The sequence below is a fragment of the Ascaphus truei genome, chromosome 5, assembly GCF_040206685.1.
Source record: "Ascaphus truei isolate aAscTru1 chromosome 5, aAscTru1.hap1, whole genome shotgun sequence".
NCBI classification, from domain to species: Eukaryota; Metazoa; Chordata; class Amphibia; order Anura; family Ascaphidae; genus Ascaphus; species Ascaphus truei.
This window is the reverse complement of record NC_134487.1, coordinates 134,517,927-134,541,236: the sequence shown is the minus strand read 5'-3', so window position 1 is coordinate 134,541,236 and position 23,310 is coordinate 134,517,927. Positions and strand designations below refer to the sequence as shown.

General features: G+C 40.3%; 1 protein-coding gene across 2 annotated transcripts in view; it reads right to left on the bottom strand.

The window, feature by feature from the left end:
• LOC142495418 (uncharacterized) overlaps positions 1 to 23,310 on the bottom strand; it is a 51,344-nt gene that overhangs the window by 7,602 nt on the left and 20,432 nt on the right. For both annotated transcript variants that reach the window (XM_075600904.1, XM_075600903.1), the window contains 8 exons: positions 22,753 to 22,800; positions 20,985 to 21,029; positions 18,662 to 18,721; positions 16,084 to 16,116; positions 14,394 to 14,444; positions 8,312 to 8,371; positions 7,593 to 7,637; positions 2,553 to 2,628 (listed from right to left, as the gene is read on the bottom strand). In XM_075600904.1, coding sequence (XP_075457019.1) covers positions 2,569 to 2,628; positions 7,593 to 7,637; positions 8,312 to 8,371; positions 14,394 to 14,444; positions 16,084 to 16,116; positions 18,662 to 18,721; positions 20,985 to 21,029; positions 22,753 to 22,800 — 402 coding nt within the window. In that variant the 3' untranslated portion in view covers positions 2,553 to 2,568. The remainder of the gene's footprint in view (positions 1 to 2,552; positions 2,629 to 7,592; positions 7,638 to 8,311; positions 8,372 to 14,393; positions 14,445 to 16,083; positions 16,117 to 18,661; positions 18,722 to 20,984; positions 21,030 to 22,752; positions 22,801 to 23,310) is intronic.

Genomic DNA, 23,310 nt, shown 5'->3' with positions numbered 1-23,310 from the left:
CCTTCATTACCTTAGCGGTTAGCCGCTAAGGTAATGAAGGGGTTAAACAGCCGTGCCAGTTAAGGTAATGAAATTACCGCGGTTAGCCGCTAAGGTAATGAAGTGGCCTTTAAATGCATTTTTCCTGCCTCGGATGCATGCCGGGGGGCTCCGGAGCTGATATTAATGGTATCAGCTCCAGAGACCCCCGGCATCAATCCCAGCCAGGAAAAAGGCCAGAATTTTTTCTAAGTGCCGATCCGCTGCCTTTGAGCAGCAACTAGCCATCTTTTTCTGGCGTGGCTGATCCGCCAGCAAAACGCCATTCTAGAGAGGCGAATAGCTCCGCTTAGCTACTCGCCTCTACTAGAATACAGCGTGGCGGAAAAAGTTGCATTTTTAGGCGAAAAGTGCCTTCTCGCCCCGCCACCGGCGGAAAAAAAAAAACTGGCGTTTTTTTTTAATCTCGCCACTTTCTCGCCCGTTACTGAATAGGGGTAGGCTTTTTTGGCGGGAAAGTGGCGAGAATTGCCTTTCCGCTGCTTACTGCATGAACCCCTTTGTATCCTAATCAATGCATATATTGCACACTCACAATTCTGAACAAATGTATCAGCAATTCATTAATAAACAAAAAAATGGTTCAAAATCAACCAAATAAAACTCACATTGCCCATAGTTTGTAATCTTTGTTCATTCTATATTCCTTAGAGATGCAAATATAACCTTATAAACCATAAAAAGGCTAAAAATGTCCCTTTCAGTGGCCCTGATTATTGCTCGAATCTTAAGTGGTTAGAGAGTCATATGTCACCTGATGCATCTTTTAAGGGTAGGTATTTGATGTGTCTTAAACGAGGCACTTACAGGGATTAGCTTCAATGTGGAATTACATTATTCACATGATGTGTACAAAGCTATAATAGATTGTGATACATACAACTGTGACTATGAATCTGAAGCACTAATGGGTGATTAAGAACTAAGACAGTTTGATCATTTATCTAAACACCGGTTGTCCAGGAACACTTTCACCCTGCTCATTGTTTCTTGAGTTTATAAACTGACAACTTTATGTCTACAACTATATTGTCATTTTTTGAGATGTTTCTTTTCCTGTAAACATATCCAGACAGGTATATACAGTCAACACCTAGTACTGTTTTTTTAGAATGTATTTTGTTTACACATAAGCTGTTTTATTTTAGCGGGTTTATAAGTAAATGATAAGTTTTATATCATTTCATTAAGCATATATACTGTAGTGCGCCGCAATTTGGGAGGCTCTCTGTGTGGTACTTCTTTGTACTGTTTACAGGCATACCCCGCATTAACGTACGCAATGGGACCGGAGCATGTATGTAAAGCGAAAATGTACTTAAAGTGAAGCACTACCTTTTCTCCACTTATCGATGCATGTACTGTACTGCAATCGTCATATACGTGCAAAACTGATGTAAATAACGCATCTGTAACAGGCTCTATAGTCTCCCTGCTTGCGCACAGCTTCAGTACAGGTAGGGAGCCGGTATTGCTGTTCAGGATGTGCTGACAGGCGCATGCGTGAGCTGCCGTTTGCCTATTGAGCGAGATGTACTTACTCGCGAGTGTACTTAAAGTGAGTGTCCTTAAACCGGGGTATGCCTGTATTTTAAATGCTTATATCTCCTAGGCTGCACACGGGTTTTGACAAGGAGTGGTTTTGAGCGGGGCCATCATATTCTTTTACTACATAACATCACATGGTGTATAAACGAAAGGGTTAAACAATACCTAATCAGATAGTATAACAGTATGCAGCTACCATAAATGATCAGACGTTAAGACACTCAAACAGAAGCAACCCTCCTCTAGCACTTAAACATCAAAAATAGCTGTCAGCTGAGTTATCTATCATGTGATTTCAATAAAGAGTGCCCGCAACTGCAGAGTTCAGTACCACATCTCGTTATACTGTACAGTATGTCTGCTGCTACCATTAGTGTAACTCTACTATGCCATAGGCGGATGCATGCGATATTTGCTACAGACACGGCTACAAAATAACAAAAAATGATAAATGATCACTGTGTGAACGTCCGCATCATGATGTCACTGCTAGGGGTAGCAGTAATGTCACGACGCTGACGTCCACACAGTGAACGAACCAGAAGGAGTATCCCGGCGAGGAGACGGGTCGTATGGCGTTTGGCCTCTGCGCCTTTTTACTATCATTTTTGGCTAGATTGTAGCCATGTATGTAGCAAATATCGCATGCATCCGCCTATGGCATAGTAGATGTGGATTCTAACAAATGTGTATGGAAACTGATTGTTCTTTGTGTCTGAAAAAAAAAATCCTAAATTGTGAATCACTCTTTTGGAGAGTGATGCGAGGAAAAACGCTGACCAAGGGTACCGTCCAAACTGAGGTGGATCCAAATCCGCAAAAAAAGTGACCATCTCCAATTACAAGCCATGCTCTCTTTTTGGGTATATTGTAAAAGATCTTTAATATAACAAACTAAATAGCAGAAGGTATTCAGCCATACCTCTATATTAATAAATACATATTTGTTAGCAGACATAACTTACACTTAGATGCATTTTTCTATTGGAATAAAAGATCATCATCAGTGTTATATTTTTGCTCAATGGTGACAGGCGTTTCCTACATGAGAGAAGTTTATTTGAAAGAAAAATTGCATTCTGTAAAGGAAGATTTACTGTAATACAAACCATTAAAAAAAATCAGAGATCCATCAATATCGTAATTAAATATTTCTTAATCAAACAACAGTGCCCCATATTATTTGCACATTTTACATTTACAGCCACCTCCCATCTTACATTTGTTTCACAAATCTCTTCCTACCTATGGAGCTCTCTCCCACTCAACAGTCGACAAGCACCTTCAATTTCTACATTAAAAGACAAGCTGAAAATTCACCTCTTAAAAGAAGCATTTCATTAAATTATCTACTGACCAGATGCACCTGACCTCCCTCACTGCACTTTTAATACTGCACTTTTTACTTCTACTGTGTCTTTATCCTATTGGTGCTTTAAAAATAAAATTATACATACAGATGCCGTGGCCGTTATTCGAACATATCACAGAGCCGTTTTCCTGTGCGCTGCTGTTCTCCACGCGGCCAATCACACGGTTGCTTTGTTTGAATTTCATGGATCCCGATTTCTTCAGGTGCAATTCTTCACATTTCCGTGGCAGAAATGAATGAATTGTAATGTGTACAGTACAGTACTGTGTCAATTTGCAGGTGTTTATAAACCAGAACACTAAAATGCCATTTTCTGCACTCAATAAAAACAAGTCAACACGTGGTCATACAACGCGTAATATGTTCGAATAACGACCGCTGCATCTGTACATGCACACCCAGGCAAACAATATTCAATGTTGCAAAGCATTATAAAGAATGAAGAAAATAAAACTGATGGTATACTATTATTACTATTATTTGTATTATCATTTTTATTATTATCCACGATTAGAGCATACAATGTCCCAATGGTGGATTTTCTCAAAGCAAAGCAAGACAAACAGTAAGAATCATAATGAATGGGCATCGCAGCACTATCAATCAGGAAAAAATAGATACACGTACAGTACAGGGCAACTCTTCTTTAGGCACCATTATAATATCAATGTCGTGAAAGTACCAGTTATCAAAGAGATATTTCAGATCACTGAAGTTAGAGAGAGAGAAAAAAACATGGGAATATAAGCTTTAGGCAGACTTTTAGCCTTTAGAGTGCCCTAATGATGTACTTCGTACGGCATGGACCCTTATGATGTACTAGGAATGTCATTGTCATGGGTACTTGCTTGTTTTGTAGAGTCAGATTGGGTTGGCAGCTCTGAAGTCACTAGCACAATCTGCATCCAAGCACAGTAATATTATGTAATCGCTTTAGTCGTTGAAGTGCATGGGGTATAGTGGATGAAAACTTGGCACTGCAAAGGTTCATATATTAAATACATGACTCAACTGGGATAAGGGATTTATGTCTCAATATGTTATATACATTAATTGTTATCATTGCAGCTCAGACAATCGAGAGAAGGCAGCACGCAATCCTAGGTGGGTGTATCACTAGTGATACTAGGGATGCAAAAGGTTACCTTTTATTTAAGTAAGGAACATACCACACGGCAAGCAACATTTCTGGCCCATATATCATGATGAAAGACAGTGTACATGACTAAAACATTGCTTGCTGTGTGGTACAGTATGTTTATTTCTTAAATAAAGGTAACCTTTTGCATCACAAGCCATGTGTGCTGTTTGATACGAATCCAGATATTCTGCTACGAATTGTGAGTGATACGTCCACTTCGGATTAAGTGCCGCCTCTTCTCTATTGTTTGGTATGCTTGGAAGTGTGACTACACTTAAAGAGACAAGCACCTTTGGGACCTTGTTAACTTTCTTTTTCTATCAGTGATCAGGCTGCACTTGAGCTGTGGTCTACTCGCTCCAAGTGTAGGGCAGGGTGGAGATAAATCATGTTCCATCTGTACTGTATCTACACTTTTTTTTGCAAATGTGCTATTTACTATCTTCCTGTTATTATTGCTTAGACTTCTCACACCTTCCTCTGCAGCCACAGCATACTATACTAGGCCAGTTGTCACTCTTCAACAGGTATACCCCCACTCTTTTTTCTCTTGTTTTCCTGCATCACCGTTTGAGTTTGTGGCAGACTGTTGCTATTTCTGTCAGTGTTGATGTCATTCTTCTTGTATTTCTGTCTAACCAGGTTAAGTTACTTTCTTATGTATTTCTGTCTGTCACTGTCATTGTCCCAGTCTCTGCCACCACATTAATATATTTGCCAGTTAGCATCGTGTGTGATCACACATTATACAGTTCTTTAATTATAAAGGATCCAGTAACACATTGCTCTGCCATATAAAGTTTAATAGTTATGTAGCCCTGATTGGTTTTGCGCTATAGGTGTGCCCTCCTCCTGGCAGTAATCCCTAGTAAGGGTAGGTTGCCAGAGTAATCATGGGGTTTCCCCACATCCTGCAGTGCAGTGAGTCAGAGAAGGTAGTGCAATCAGGCCTTGTGTCCAATCAGAGGCACAGGGGTGGTTCTTACTGGATCTGTACTTAATGCACTTCACTTCCTGCATTTAGCCAGTTGCTTCTCCCCCTTGAGAGAGGTTAGTCTACCCGAGAACAGTGAGCAGGGCTCTGTAAACTGTGTGCCCTCCCTCCGGGGACTGTTCCCCTTACTCCATCAGGGAGTAAGGGAAGAGCTAGGACTGCTCCTGGTGGCCAGTGGCTGGGAGTGAATGTCCAGGGGAATCCTGAGGGTGAAAACTCTGCAAAGCTGAGAACTGTATGTTGTGCTGAATACAGAGTGAATAAAGAGACATATGTTTTACCATACTTCTGTCCTGAGAGGCTTCCTGGTGGTGGAGGTGGGAGGTCGAGAATACCTCAGGTATCTGTGCCTACAATGCAGACTGCCTGGGGCTGAGCCAAGTAACACTGCCCGGTGTCCACAGTGTGGGATCTACTATTTATGGCTGGTAGATCCATTCCCAACCGTCGTGGCCAAGCCGGATACCCACAAGCGACGTTGACGGAGGTGGACAACCTTGAGGTGGATACCAGTCCGGCCTTGTGTGCCCTACCTGTTAAACAGAAGGTGACTGCCCAGGGAGAAGGGGGATCGCTACTGTTTCGGGCCCAATGTCTCCAGTAAAAGTGCAGAGCCCCGCTGTCATTCCCCTGCAGAGATGTCCCTGCCTTCCTCGTCAGACGATGAGTGTGCCAGTATCTCGTCTGTGGTGATGCACCAACCGGCAGATCACTCCAGCGGTGCTGCCAAGAAAGAGTCAATTACCTGTGATGTGGAGCAGATAAGCCTGATACTCCCCGACAGCAGGCGCTGGTGCGGCTGGAGCCACGTCGAAATCCCACAGTCGTGGAGACTCCCAGTACCGCAGAGGAGAGGATTGAGGCTGCTCCGGAGGGACCAAGGATCATTGTGAGTCAGAAGAGCGGTTAGAAACACCACCTTACTCCCGACAGGCTACGATGGAGGAGTCCGAAGATGAGGCCCAACCCGTGCCTACTGCCTGGAGAAGCATGCCGAAATTCCGGTGCAGAGCCCAGCGGATGACGAGCTTCCGCGGGACCAGGATCTTTACCGTGACTATGCGACGTCGGCTGATTACATCACATCCGGTTCAAAAAGCAGAGTAACCAGAAGTATGCAGCTCCTGTTCCCGTTCGTACCAGCCTGTCCGCTAAAGATATGTAACAGTACAAGAAAGCTGTAATGGGCTGCAGAAAGGGAAGGTCGGGAGATTCCGGTTCCCCAAAGATTTCTACCGGTCGTGGAACTTAAGGACACTGTTCTGGACTCTGATAAATCCCTCATCCCGCCCATAGCGCAACTGCCAAGGCCACTGCTCCTGCCCCATCCAGTTCCGGGTCACGTTCATGTCACCGGGGTTCTAGTAAGGGTAAGACACCCACACTCTCCATGGACTGGCGGGACTGGGTGACCAGTGATGAGGGGTCTGATGGGGAAATACTGTGGTCAAGTTGGATACTGGTGTCAAATCCTACGGTGTTCAAACTTGTGTCTAGGGATAAACCCAAGGGGTCAAAACCTTCTGAGAGGGAGGGTTCTGTGAATCCTGGCACCCCAATAATGAATCCTACTGTATATAAAAATGTAATTAGAGGCAAAGCTGGGGGTTCACATTCCAGTGGTACGTCCGGTGTTTCTTCTCGGGGAGGAACAGAAGGGTCAGTGTCTTCCTCTGGACTAGAAGACCACAGTAAGAAATGGTGTGCTCCTTTGTTTGAGGGGCATTCCGGATTTATGGACTGCACCCGGTTCATCTTAATGAAAGTGACATAGTAGACCATTGGTGGGACAAGGGCACCTATTCTAAAGAGGAAACTGCTGATGAGCTCATTAGAAGGCTACGAGGGATAAAGCAGGGAATTGTGATCCCTAAGGGACCACCCATTTTATATGATGAGATTGCTCATGAGGAACCCTTGCACTGGGTACTGCCAGGCACGGCTGGAAATAGGATAGAGCCATAGTGGCAAGGTACCGTCAGTCTCACGGGTTTGAGTATCCCTTTGTACCAGAACCCCTTATGTTAGAAATAGAAGAACAGAGAGAGGACCTGGCTCCGAGAAACTGTGATTGATTATTTAAGCTCTAAAAGTAGACATTCAGCTTTCCAGACAGAGGAAATAATATAATAATAATATAATAATAATAATATAATAATGTTACTTGATGAGGGTTTGGAGCATGGGGGGGCTGCAAGAGATGGAGGCGCTGTCACCGTGAGTATGATTCGGGAAAGACCCCAGAAACCTGTCCTGACCATCCCTATAATACCATGCGGGAGACTCAGGGCCCTTGTTACCAGCAGGTCTGCACCACACTACCATAAGTAACCAGCGCAAAATTTCCCCATTAGAGGCCCTATGTGAGATTGAGGGGGGGTGGGAACAGGGTTACAGTTATTTTCTAGTTCTGAGTTCTTTCTGTTGTGTTTTTGACTTGGCCTTCAAAAATATATAGTATATAGTTTATTTGAAGCGCAGAGGCAGAATTGACTTACCTCTGTATGTACACATAGAAATAGTTCTGAAAAGAACCATGTGTCCTGCAACAAAAAAAAACAGGTTACATAATACAGCATGATAAAATATTAATAAAAAAACAGAAATAAATGCTTAAATTGCAACCAATGCTTTTCTGTGATTGTTTCTACTTGATTGGTCACTACTTAACATTCTTTTCATTAAGCACATTTAAAATACAGAAGGTGTCTACAGATGTAGCGGGCATTATTACCCCACCCAAGTAACACTTGTTTATGAAAGAAATAACGTGGAAAATATTGTGTGCTTTAAAGATGCAGTATTTCTTATGATCAATGTTAGCATTAATGCATCAGATTGCATTAACAGGTGCAATAACGTCTGCCACATTTATACATTACAACACAGAAACATTGAGAGAAACAGACTAGTAAATCAGGAGTGGTAAACAGTTTACTTTTGATGCAGTTAGATTAACTAGTAGACAATTAAAACAATGGAATGCATTCTCGGTGAGTGAGACCGTATATGCCAATAATAAATCATAATTTTCTAACACTACATTCTTTCAGTTTTTCTCACTTAAACCCTAATATATACTTATGTAACCCAGATGTAAACACTAGTTTACATTGCTCTACAGAAAGCTAGATTATGCAGACGGAGGTAACCCATTTTTAACCTGAATAGTAAACATTTAGTAACAACAAAGAGATGGGGAAAAAACCCTGTTTACCACCAGGCCTTTAATCAGTTTCTCAGCAACAACCTTTCCAACCTGGCCACCAAGAGTCTCCTGAAATAAATTGTATGTTATTGTTATATATGGTGATATTTCAAAGTAAACAATATATAGTAAACTGACAGTGTGCAAATGTTAACTTGAAATTAAGTGGCTGTCACCTAAAGATTCTTTGGAATGATCCCTAAAAAACATTTTTCCCAATAACTGGAAAGCAAAAGTATATATTTGTCACTTGGGAGAGTAGGCTTTCCAGTATTGGTTTCCCAATTCAGAAAAAAAAATGTGCAAATAGCACACAGCAGCGCACTGCCAAAAATAAGGAATACAGGTGGATAAAAAGTAAATGAGGATTTATTGCCCAATCAAATTGACAAACAAGGGGTAAGGACCCTCCTACGCGTTTCGCACATGAGTGCTTTATCAAGGAGTTGGTTTCCCAATTCTGCTGATTGAAAAACTGCACATTGATCACCACTGCATTTTCTCTGCGTGTTATTTTTTCCCCTGCTCCTTTTTGCTGTAGTTCTAACAGATACCCCACCCTTCCTCTTCCCCTGTATCTGGAATTCTTCTCACCTTTAGGATTAACCTGTTTATATGTATCCCTAATTATTATGGTGTAAAATACAATCGGTTATCTTCCAATGTACGCACATGTCCCAATGCACAGCTTTTTGTTTTTATAACCTGTGGTGTTGGTTACAACACTGGGTAGGCGACTACGTTAAGGGTAATATACATTCAGTATGACAACTTTGCTTCAGGGCTGCATCTGGTCAACTTTATATGATGTGAGAAGCATAGAGAGATACTTAATATAATTTTGTGACGGTAAGGGGGTGGCCAAGCTATATAATAAAGATTAAGCCCGCTGATAACCCCTGAAACTGTGAGGTCCCTGGCAGCGACCCAGCATTATAAGCCAGGAGCCAGGTATCATTACATGCAAAGTTAAATTGACCCCTGCTTTTCCACTTTCCATATTCCCTTTGTCTCAGACTCATGAAACCTTATGATTGTAATTTTTGGGTGGGATATTGGGGTAAAAATACAATTATTTGTTTGCAGGAGTTTGGGGTCTGGAGCTACTGGTAGTACCTTAATTCTACCTGGCGAGCAGGCATGATTTGCCAGTATGCAGGTGGAATTACACAGGGGCTGTTCAGTGTTCCCCAGACTCCTGGTTTTCGAGCCCCAATATCTCAGTCCTATGCCCCTACAGTCATGAGTCTCCCCAAGATCCCTCATGTATTGAAATATGTTTTATATGTTTTGCACATTTATTATAAGGCTCTATGCAGTCAGCCAGGGCATCTGCTTAAGGTGCCTGCAAGTCTGCATAAAGTCCGTAGTTCAAAGAGGAGACGGGATGTTGAGAGGTGTCGGGGTGCTATGTGGACGGGGCAGGGCAGAGTACTGAGTCTGGAGAACAGAGATCCCCTGCAGGGAGGATCCTCATGTCTGCCAGACTTAGTGGAGCCTCTCCAGTAGGTGGCAATGGGTTGACTGGGGGAAGTGGCAGAATGTCGGCGCGATCTCCATTGGTCAATTCATATGTCCCGCCCATGGGCATCCCGTGCCAGCTTGGCACGCCCCCTCTGACATTAGCCAAGAAATGAGCTCCTGTTTCTATTGGCTAGTGGGATAGGATTCCCATGCTCTAATTGGTCGCTCCTCCTTCCTCCAAGCTAAGGATAGCTTAGCGGAGGGTATTTAAGAAGATGGCTGAGGCAGAGAACCAGACCATCCAGTGACTTGTGTCGATGAAGCTAAGGTGGGCTTTACAAAGTTGCTCTGATGCAAATAACAGAGCAACCGCCTTCATTTTTGAAGCTAGGAAAGTCTGCCTCGCAGAGAAAATTCCTGTCTTTTGCAAGTTCTACAAATCGAACGTAGCGGTTGTGGCTAGGAATTGAAGCTGAAAAGAAGACCAGGAGAACTGGGTTTACATCCCGGTCAGGGTAAGCTCATCCAAGCGGGTGCCCTGCACCTAGGAAAGCGTAGATTCCCCCCCCCACTAGATCCCCAGTAAGTATACTTTGTCTGTCAATTGTGTAATTCTTCTTGTTACAAAGTTACATAGTAGTTACATAGTTACATATTAGATGAGATTGAAAAAAGACGTAGGTCCATCAAGTTCAACCTATGCTAAATTTAGACAACAGATACTTTATCCTATATCTATACTTATTGATCCAGAGGAAGGCAAACAAAAAACCCCAGAGTCAATGATATCTCATGAGGGGAAAAATAAATTCCTTCCTGACTCCAAGAATTGACCGCTAAAAAGACTGCACATATGTTATCACCTACTCTGGAGTTAGCCCTATCTTTCCAACAGTATGTATATAAAGGCCAATATACTGGCCATTATATAAACGGCAAGATAATCTAAGCCTACCTGAAATAGATTATACAATTATAAATTTAAACACAATACAGTAAATATTAAGCCCTTTTTAGCTAACGGGTCAACTACACTGGCGACACACTTTATTCGAGCTCGGCTAGTCCCACGAATTCGGGTATACCCGGGTGTATTGAGGTTTGTGACTGTTTTCTGCCCGAGTGCATTGAGGTATTTTCCAAGCAGGGATTGAAGCATTTTATTCCCGCTGGCTGCAATACTGCACAGTATATATATATACTGCATTACAATTCATGAATTTATGCCATCTGGTAGACACGCGAAGCATTGCAGCCTATTAAATCCTAATCATTATCATTTAACAGATTAGCCGCCCGTCAGCCAGGCATGAACCCAGGCTGGGAAGGCAAACGCAACGGGGCTTGTCAGAGGTGAGGAGCGGCGCATTCCAGGTATCTGCCAGGTACATACTGGGTATTTGCTCGAATAAAGTGTGTCGGTGCAGTAGTCATGGTTTTTCAACAAGACAATGCTTTGCAAGGCACTAAAGTAGCCAAAGGGGTTAGATAGTGTAATTTTTTAATGCATAACCCCTTGGTTAATGATAATAATATACCTTGGTAACCATCGGTATCAAACAGGTTAATGTTATTTCGATCAGAGGCTTCTGTAATCTCTATTATTGAAGAAGTCTCTGATCGAAATAACATTAACCTGTGATAGAAATATTAATGCAATGTGGTATTACATTATTAACGGTCACATTTATTCCTGCATCAAGATTTGGGCCGAATCATTACAGCAATGTTAATGGGCTAATTTCTCATGAGGATTAATACTGCAAGGGTCCCTGCTTCTGAATGGGACCCAGGCTGTGTTAATCCTACCGGGCTGCATCTGTCTGGAAGAGATTCACAGTGAGAGTAGACAGAATCAGTCACTCTCTCTGTGCACCTCTTACAGGCGATCATGCTGCTTTTATTTTATTTTAATAACATAGTATTGAAGCAGGTGGCATCAGCCATATTAATTTCAGCCCTGGGTACCCCCTGCTTCCAAAGATACAGGCCCCAGTATAGGGTGCTGGTATCTCCGGCAAGTTTAAATATCACGTGACATGGGAGAATTAAATATGCAGAGATACCGGCACCCCATGCTGGGGCCCCCACCAACCCCCTCACCACAAAGGAATGGGCAAATATGGCTACTAGCACTTTGCCCATTCAAATACAGTTTACAGTACAGTAAAATATTAATTAAAATAATAAACATTTTATTTAACCCTGCCTTGATGAAGGCGTCCTCCTCTTCTTTACCAACATGGAATTGGCCTAAAAATCCTCCCCGGGGCAACTACAGTACACCCTTCACCCACCCCATTAAAATACCAGTAACCCTTAATTACCTTAGCAGCCGCTAAAGTAATTAAGTGGTTACTGGTGTTTTAATGGTTGGGCATCAACCAACTCCTTGCTGGTGAAGAGGAGGATGAAGAGGATGCCTTCCTCCTGGCAGGGGTAAGTAAAACATTTATTAATTTAATTTGTATTTACTGTACTGTATACTGTATTTGAATGTGCAAAATTCATATTTGTCTTCTATGGTATTTGTCCATTGGTGGGGGTAGTTGCCCGGGGTGTGTGATTAGGCCTATCGGGTGGATAGTGGGAAGAGTGGTAACTGCTATGGTAATGAAGGAGTTAACTCCCTCCTCCCCCGGTAGGCCTAATCACTCACCCTCAGGCAACTACCCCCTTCACCCACCCCCTTGTGGAAGTATACTACCAACAAACCAGGTACTTTTGTTTTAACCCCTTCATTACCCCTAACAAAGCTGCTGGCCTTGCATTGTAAAGCTAGTTGTGGCTACAAACCATATTTATGTAGTGGTGAGTAAAAAAGTGACTAATAAAAACCCTTCACGTACAGAAATGATAAAGAACATTTACAGGTGAAGAGCACATTGTCTCTTTCTGTAGCATATTACATTTTATGTTAAGAGCAAATAAAAAATTACTTTACATGTATTTTACATGGAGGTGTCTATTTACTAAACTATTGCAGCAGTAAAAGTATGGAAAACCCAGTGCAAAAATCAGCACCATATTTATCAAAGAAAAGGAATCCCATTGAATTACAGTAGTAAAAAATTTTCCTTTGATAAATCTAGTGCACTTAATTTGCACCAGTTTTGACTAGTTTTGATGCCAAGAGACTTTCTGCAGTATATAATCCTAAAATGTACAAATGATGCACTATGGACTAGAATATATACAAAAATATATTATTTACAAAGGGAACTTGAACACATAAATGAGTTAGATGTTCCTAAAGGGAACAATTTGGGAGATTATGTATTTGAGGCTGCGCCACACAGGGAGTGGGCGCTCTGGGGCTTGTGCGCTGCGCCATGCTTGTCCGGGCAATTCTTGGCCGGTTGGTGCGCGTGCGGAGGGCGTGCCTGGAGGCGCGGCCAATATGCCACGGAGCTGGTTCGGCCTCATTGAGCGAACCGCTCACATGACGCGCGAGCGGCAGATTCAAATTTGCTTGCTTGGCAAGCAGGTAAGTGCCGCGCTTGCTCAGGCGCTTGCTCACGCTGGCCACACACAGTGCTGCAATGTGTTTCATCGCGGCCAGCGTGAGCACGCCCGCTCAACGCCACCCTGGACAAGGCCTAAGACTACCACCTGCAAAAAAGTCTCACAAAAAAAGAGAACCAGATTTATTAAAGGCAAAAAATCACATTGAAAGGACAGTTTGTTTCTGTGCTGAACCTCATGTTAATTTTTTTGCCACACTTATGCAGTCAGAAAACTGATACATACTGTGGCTCCATTAGTGTTTATTTCTTTTAAGGAGGCAGCTTAGCTATTAAAATATTCTTATGTAGCGGTCATGTAAAATGGCTACAGTCATCTCTCCTGCTGACAGTAAGGCCTGGTAAGTTGTGGGCATGCCAGCAGTAATTATGGAGGTTTGCCCTCACACCCTGGTGGGGTGCCCTGTGTATGGATGGGAGTGGTCACATGCTCTGACTCCATGGTTAGTGATGTCAGAGGTGTGTCATTTTCCAGAGTGTACATAAGGCACAGCACTGTGTCTAAAGTTAGTTCTGGCAGGAGTTCTATGTGAGACCTGAGTTCTGAGCAGTTCTGTCAAGTTCAAGTTCAAGTAGTCAAGACAGTTATGTTCTAATAGCTGCAGTAGGAGTCTGTGTCCAGGGACCTGGCGCAGAATAAAGATATCCCGGCTGGGATAGGGAATCCCTGATCAAGCTGACATACCTTTCAAAGGGAAGCACGGGCACCATGATGGGCTAGAAACACCCCATTGTGGAGGGCAGCTAGCCCATGTATCAATAAAGATGAAGCTGATCACAGAAACCCTCGTGTGTAAGAGTCAAGTGATTGCACAGGGGGCTGCACCACCGAGGAGTTCCTCACCAGGACCATCCCCAAGTGACCGAAGGGACCCTGATGAGGTGGAGGCGCTGCACTGGAACTAGGTAGGACTCAGCACACTACCTCAGCTGCCTGTCTGGACGGGTACTCCCCACACACCATCATGCGGGAGACTCAGGAGTCCTGTTGCCAGCAGGTGCACCACCAGACACTACCACACTGTAATGGGGACCGGTTAGACCACAGGGGCCAATGTGAGATTGGGTGGGTCAGGCCGGGCCAGAAATACCGTTACACTTACAAATATGCTACTGGGTCCTAGAAGTTCATCCACATCGCAGTCAGTATTTTTCTATAAAACAATAAGAAAACAAGGAATTGTGTGATAGAGGCCTGCTTTCGCATTACAAAAAAAATCCTAATGCCTCTAATTGACCTTTGCCAACATAGAGGTCATTTGATGAAAAAATAAGTAGTGTTTATACATTGTGTGATGTGAGATTATACATTGTCTACCTCATACATAAGATGTACATTTTAAATGTGTTGTACTTCATCATTAAATAGTGATCAATATCACAAATACAAATACAATATCACATATACAAATGTCACATAATCCAATATTAAAGCTGCAGTTCAAGCAATAAACTACATGTGTTTCAGAAAATACTTGTAGCATTTTTTTTAAATAATTTGTATTGGCTTTTCAACATTACAATTTAGGAACAATATAAAATAAACAAAAGAGCAACATTAATTTAACTTCAGTCTCTTCCCCCCCCCCCCTCAAATTTTATAAAATAAAATTTCATCAATTTATACATAGAATTCAAATTCGAGACTGATATGGGATAAGATCAATTACAGTACATTAAAAGAGGGGGTGGGAGGAGGGGGGCCTTTGGCACCGTCCTAATTCAGACTCTGTCTCCCCTCGTCTTCTAGACCATTGAGAGAAGGAGATTTTGAACGGGTGGAGTATATTCCTCTTATCAAAATGAATTCTGGACTTATTACTTGGTTATTGGTTCTAATTTTGTCTTATTTTTTTTTTGGATTGAGATTTATTTAACAATTTTTAGACATTTTTAATGTATTCTAATGTAACAAGCATTTTTGTTTCTATAGCAACCATTTACAGTCACATCCCCTTCATCTTCTGAGACAGGCTATGGCACACACCTTTTCCCTCTCTCTAATAGTGCACCAATTGTATCTAGTGCCTTCCTGGTCACATGATCTTCCAAACAGAACTTTGCATCTTGGGTACTCTTCTACAGCACTGACTGTGATTTAGTGAACCCCTGAGCCAAATCTTTACCGATCGATCACAGGAGACCGGATCGATCGGCAATATAGCTAATCACTTGTCAGTGTGCAGATTGTATTGATGCACATATTGAATAGAGATTTTTTTTAACGGTACTTGGGGTCCACAGTCACATCGCGTTATAAGCGGATCGCGTCAGAAATAATGTACAATTGTGTGCATTGTACAATAAAGAATTTAATATACCAATATTCGTGTTTTAAAGTATTCATAAATACGAAAATAAGGAGCCACACTGGCATCGCGTTATAAGCGGAGTCGCGTTTTACGGATCGCGTTATAACGGGGTTGTATCATCCTGCAGAGAATATGACGGGGTTGTATCATCCTGCAGAGAATTGCAGTCCAGTAGTTGTGATTTGTCTACGCTTGAGGAAGCACAAGGAGGCAGGGATATGGAGATACAGTGTGTACATTTACAAGTTTATGACATGGCCAAAGTTCACCAATAATTCTTGTAAAAAGTCTTCGATATTAAAGTAATGATTAATAAGTGTGTTTGAGGTAAGCAATACCATTGTGAAATAGCAAGAAGTGATCTATACACTATTGAAATGTAAGCAAAGGAAATCATCAATTCTAACGAGCTGGGAAATCTGTTTCAAAATGTGATAAGAAAAAAGAGATGTGGGGATTAAACAAAATAAATTAATCTTACCATAAGCTGTCTAACGTTTTTTAAAACAGACTCCTAAAGTACAAAAAAAAAAAATATGTTAACATTTTATCACTTTGTTGTAAACAACATGAAGCTGATCAATACATAATGTAATCACATATATTATCAAATGGTGAGCAAAAATAACATTTTATTTTCTCTACCTCTAATATTGTCCTTGAATTCCAGGTTATTTGATGTTAAAAATGTGAATTAATGTTTATATTTTATATTCATAAAGTCAGATTCCAGTCCAAGATTAGAGAAACTCTGCCAGAATATTTTCATTTCCTAATTGATTTGATATGATACAGTTTAGTGATTGCCTTTTGTCTCTGATTCATTCTTTTAAAATCAGTTTCCCTGTTCTTCCCCTAGAAACCTTTCTTTTTTTTAGATGCAACATCCAAAATACTGGATTACATGCAGGCATGATATATATATATATATATATATATATATATATATATATATATATATATATATATATATATATATATATATATATATATATATATACATGTAGAGGTATCAGTACCGTGTTAGCCGAGCTTCAATAATCAAAAAATAAATAGATGATACCGTTCTGTGGCTAACGAAATGCTTTTATTTGTGCGAGCTTTCGAGATACACTGATCTCTTCTTCCGGCGATGTTACAATGAATGAAGCAAGGATTACTTAAAAACAGTGTCTCTTGGAATGTTATCTGTGCTGGTCCTTCCCCCGATGTGGATGTGTTTTATGGCTAGAGGTGACACATATATATATATATATATATATATATATATATATATATATATATATGTGAAAAGAGAAAAAAGAAAACAGGCGCACACCTAGTGCATTAACATTATAACAAGTGTTTATAGAACATTAAAATCAACAAATGCCCACTCACAAAAGTGCTATTTAAAATATCAGATATGAGATTGGCTCTCATGTGCCAGAAGTGCCGTCCGATCAGGGTAATGGCATCCGCTCGCGTCTCACATCCATGCAGTCAGATACCGGAAGTGACGACTCTCCAATTCGGCGCCTCTGCACAGGAAGTCCCTCCGGGAACCAGCAATAGCCACACCAAGTTCTTAGTGCTAGTAATCCAACACGGGGGAGCAGGAACCAAAATTCTAGCACCAGCAGCAACAGATGGACATGGGCACATGACGGCTTCTCACAAACCACGCCCTACGCGTTTCGTCATCGATGATGACTTCATCAGGGTATACCCATTGGGTGCCCTCTTGCAGTATTTATAGGAAGGCAATTTGCATAACTGATTGATCAATTAGCTAAAATAGTAACACACATGCATTTCAATACAAACAAAGTAATAGTTTAAACGGACCCCATTGAAACTTCTGAAAGTGTATCATAAAGATCAGGACACAAAGGTATATATATATAGCCCATTTGGGCTCAGAAATTGGTGATAACAATTGGTTGTACACAAGTTATTTAACCCACTGTCAGTCTAACTTTTAGAGGAATAAAAAGTGTAATCATATTCAGACAAGGTACAATTGAATAAATTGGATGAAGTAAATGATTATACATGATAAAGTAAAACGATTATAAATTAATTAGCTATGAGAAATCAATATAGTAGCAAAAAGTTATAACAAAATTATAACATAAACAACTTAGATTGTTGTTGTCCATATTACCCGATACTTCAGGAGACTGGAAAAAAATATATAACAAAGTATAGATCTTATAACTTGTGAATCAAATATAACTTAGTCATAATTTATTTAACCCCATATCAATTATTTACCTAGTTAGTTCAGATCTATTAGATCATAAGGTGATTATATCAAACCTACCCAATGTCACATGTGGTTTGTAGTTTCCATATATTAAATATATACCACTATTATTAAGGTTATGGTGGGTAAAAAAAGTGACAAAAACCCTCCACAGTAAAGCATAAAGCAACTGTAAATTTTACTGTATGTTCATTTGCATGTCTTAGACAGGTCTGCAACCCTGTCTTTCCCCATTATCGCCCAGCATACAGCGCTTCCACTGCAGCAAGGGATTCTGGGAAATGACATGCAAATGAGCACTCAGTGTCACCTTTTGTCTCAAGCTCGTATTACACAAGCAAATCCTCAAGCCAATGCATGCTGTTTTAAACACAGCTTTTAGACAGAGGCTGGGATGAGATGCAAAGCCATTAAACCCACTCACAGACATGTTTCAACCTTGACGGGTATCATCAGTGTGAGGTTGGTCTTAATGGCTAAGCTGGTTTGAGACTATATATATATATATGTGTGTATGTGTGTGCATATATATCAAATATAAAAAGTAATATAGGTGCACTTAAATTGTATGATTATAAAATGATTATAATCTCTCTTTTCCCCCTCTCACCCTCTCACCCTTGCTAACCCCATCTCTCTCTCCCCCCCTGATTGTTGATGTTTTCTAACTGGATAATCTTGTGAGTACATTTTTGTTTGTTATTTGTTCCACTTTACAAAAAGTTATTCACTGTTCATTCTGTATGTGCTTCTATATATTTGTTAAAGTAATTATATCAAAATAATACATTTATATTTAAAAATTTCTTACAACTTCGTTATGCCTGCATGCATATGGTGCCAAGACATCATGTAGGGCAGCATCATTATTCTAGAAAAATAAATAAACACGAATGATTAAAAAAAAACTGCAGCAGATATTGTAGCAAGAGTATTCTGAGCATTCATTTGGGATTCAAAATAATCCAGTGTTTATTTTAGAGTCTAAGATATGTAATATATATTTTTATTAACATTGGTAGTAAGTATAAATGCATCATGTACAAAATTAGCAAGCCATAACTTGCATAATTAATTTACACAATGTTGGGCAGGGAGACAATATTTCAGGATGTTATTGATTAAAGGAACTTAAAGACCTTAAAAAAACTGGACCAAATATAAAAACAAAAAAGGTTGGTAAGAAGGATACAGTATGTTGACAGAGCACTTACAGGGATTTCCAATTACCTGCTCCTTGTTCTCCCAGAGCAGGGCAGTTGCTAGGGGGCTGGGTAGTTTCCTTAATCCTAATTAGCTGCATTACCCAGCAACAGCCAATCAGGAGGAGTGTCAGGAGCATGGGGGTTGTAGTCAAGTAGAGGAGGAAGCATTATAGGCGGTGACGTGTGTGTGTGTTCTGTGACTGTCTCTGTATCTGTCCTTTGTCTTCTGTCACTGATTGGCTGTATGTCTCTGTTCTGTGTTCTGTCACTCACTGTCCTGTTTCTTCTGTGACTGACTCTCCTGTTGTATGGGTGAGCACTGTGATTAGAGATGCCCCAAGAGGAAAAAAGTTGGGAACCACTTGGTTAGATCTTTGATTTTATGATTTAGAAAAAAGGTAACATTTTGAAACAATGCTGCTGTTAGATTCTTATTTGACGTCCAGCTTTTTATTCATAAATCAAAGTACTCCAGAAGTTACATTTAATACATTCTGGTTATTTATTTTACTGTGTTAGCAAAAGTATCAATGCACTTTACATGCATGTGAAATGTATGTAACGTAGCTGCGTTGTTTCTTGCTGATTAAACCATTTTAGGCCACTTATAGTATTTCACTGCACAGAGTGCATTTTCCTTTATAATGTCTATATACATTTTTAATGGCTCTAGAAGGATTTTTACCGTAAATAAATTACAAACATGGCTCAGGTACTTGTGCATTATAATGCACATTTGAAATGTAAGGTTTTTTATAAGGATTAAATCAATTTGAGCTACTTTATTTTAAAAATGATGAGCCATATTCACAAAGTGATCCTATCCTATAAGACACCTTCTACTGTCAGAAGACCTCATTCAACTGAATATACAGTAAAGTGGAGTTAGGGGACTATTTTCTAAAGTCTCCAAGCTTTAAAAGTAGGTCAAAGCCAATTACAAAAAACAGATTCAACAAATCCCATTGAAAGCAATGGGAGTTTTTCCTTTCATCATTCTATTGCACAAACTTTGTTCAAGTTTTGTAACCAGGAGACTTTTTTTAAATAACCCCTAAGGTGTCTTCTCGTGCTGGAATTTTGGAATAGCACCACAGTTTATGGGCAAATGGCGCAATGCCAGAAGGTGCATTATAGCAGAATAGTGATTAGTAAATAGGGCCCTACAGTATATACACCGGTGACACCCACTTGAATTTTTCCTGGGCAAGAAAGATTTTTGACTGTCGTATCCAGAGTGGTTCCAATTCATTTCAAGTTATTTGAATTATAAGTAGACAGCATATAGATTAGTGCCCACTGTAGTATCAAGTTGTATTTTGTCTAACCCCAACAATATCGGTATCAGGCAGTGAATAGTAACCAATGACTGATTCTATTTATCAATATTTGAATACGAAATTGTAGGCGTAAGCGTTAGATCATTTCATAACTTAGCTTAAAAGCACATACTGTACAACTAGAGGCCATGCCCTCAATAAAATAAATGTTGTATTTTGCCTTTGTAGAGAGACTAGAAATATCCCAAAAATATAAACACCATCAAATATAAGGACAAATAACTTGTTTTCTATACTCTTGACTCCCCCATGTTGTTATTCATGCAAAGTACAAGATAAATCATACGGTAATATTAATATTGAAACATAATTTGATGGAGAAAAAGGCTTTATTGTATGTGTTTTGTAATGTGGAATTTTTCATATTTTTTTTATTATATAGAAAGCCTTATACTCAAAGTCACTGTCATAGCTAGCCACATTTTAGAGACCAGAAGAGAAAGTGTGGAGATGGTAGGGGAAGAGAGCATACAGTACGTGATGAGATTTGGAAGGATAAGGGCGTTTACGATTTAGAACAGTCTTCTAAAAACTGTTTGCAGCCCTAGGGATTTGTAACTGAAAAAAAAGTGAATGATACTGTACATACCTTCATGATTTCAGCAAAACAATCGGAGAGCAACAGAGGATCTAACTGTAACAGACAAATATTATTATGATGATTTTTCAACCCCCTGAGTTCTCCCTTCAGTGCTATTTATTGATATTAATTATTGTAATATTATCAAACATCACTAACAAATTAAATTAACCTTCAAATAACTTTTTTGTTTAATTCTCTCTTCTATTATATAATTACCAGAATGGTGCTACCGACTGCAGAATACAGATATAGCTGTCTTATTTTCCCTGCAGCCAAGAATAGCCAGGGTGAATAGACCTGGCTGGTGGGAAAGTAGATGCCAGCTGCCCGTTCACCAACATGGAACTGCTGTAGCTGCCTGTGGTTTTACCTTCCTTGGAGTACAAGAAAACATTTTCCCTCAGCTCTGTGGAGAATGATTTGGGCTACCCCTGTAGGTATTTACTTTCAACTGAAAAGGGGAATCCTTGCAAACCTTACTCTGCTGTACTCTAGTGACGAAACACAGCCCTGCTTACCTTCAGCGAGTGGAGACACAGATCCAGACGGAGAGATACAGAGATGGCTGCAGACTGCTGCGCAACTCATCTGAAAGGTGAGTACTAGTATTTCTCTCTCTGCAGATGGCCCACTCAAGTGAAGGATTAACACTGCTGGGTCCCATTCAAAAGCATGCGACCCTGCAGCATTAATTCTTCAGGGCCGCACGACTTGCTGTCCTTGTGGCTGCAGAGGGGCCGTCTTCAGGCAGCAGGTTTCCCCTTTTTTCCGTCTCCACAAGGACAGTGTCTGGCTACATAGAGTTTGTACTTTAAACAGTCATTGCATTATATACCATATAACTAAGTGAAAAACGTAAAAAGTGAAACAATATATACATTTCTCTATTATAGCAATTTTTGCATAAGCTTTTGGTAACGCAAAAAATAGCTGTTAACAGCATTGCCTTAGTTACGTGCCTTAAAATTTGTACAATGCGCATGTGCAGTGCAGTATATGGAAGAATGTGTCTGAGACATGAAAATCAGTGACGAGCTGACGTTATTTTTGCACCTCATTAGCTCTGAGGATACCGTTAATAATAAGAGAAATAATGTCAGTTCCCAATTTCATGAACGTCACGTTATTACATAAAATTACCAGTTCTGAAGATCTACCCCTAAGTTTGTAAATTGTAAATAAAATATTGGTACACTAATTATTTTAAAAAGTAGTTGTACTCCTTACTCCCTATTAGCAGCACACTTAGACTTCCAGCTGTATTTTGTAGACCAAGGGTGCACAAACTGCGTGGTGCAAGATTTTCTGGGGGGAGGGGGGTGCAGCGCTTACAGAGGCCCAGCGCACTTCCCCATTTACATTAAATACCTCTAAGACCCTTACCTTGTCTCCGGCGGCTTCTGGCGACGCCATGGCAATGCGGCGGAAAATTACTCCGCTGGGTCACATGGTGTTGTACGTCAGAAAACGCCGGAAAAAAGTAAGGGGGGGGGGGGAGTGGAGAGCAGGAAGGGGGGTGCAGACAAAAAAATTTGAGCTATACATATAATGTATAGATATAATGAAGACTGTACCTAACAGAAACTATAATATAATGCTAATCAATGGAATCAACTAATTATACTATATTATAGATTATACATATTATAGATTATACATCCTACTGTATATATCAATGTCCAATAAATCATTTTGACTCCATGTGTGGCAACAACCATAACCAGAGTGGACCTCCACAATTAATTATATGTGAAATAAAAAAAGATGAATTTACCAATCTACAGTGAATACTTAGAATGTCTTCAGTAATTTCCAGTTTATCCTGCAATAACAGATTTAAAAAATAAATTTAAAGCAAACAAATAAGTCTGGTGGTACAATGCATAATATGACTACTGCATACTGTATAGCTTTCACTCAGCAGGACTTTCAGCAGTGCATTTCTTCTGGTACAGTGTGTACAGTAATAGCAAACCTAACCCCTTGTCATAAGACTGGACTTCCATCTATTTCTATAGAAATGCAAGTCTGTTAACCAGAAGGCAGTGACATTCTAAAAAGCAATAGCATTTTCTATAGAATTGTAGCATAATTAAAAATCAGAATGCACTGGCACAATAATTCACTAGGCCACAGTTAGGACAGGATCACAATCTTGTGACATGGAGTGGTATTTTTTGTTTGTAGTATTTTTAGTTATACAACAGTTTAAATGGCATGACTATTACAATTAAATACCTTTTAATTTGGTGCTATCTTATGTAGTAGGATGATAATAGACACAAAATATTAATATTTCACATCTGTTGTACCTATCAAGCTTCCTGTTTAT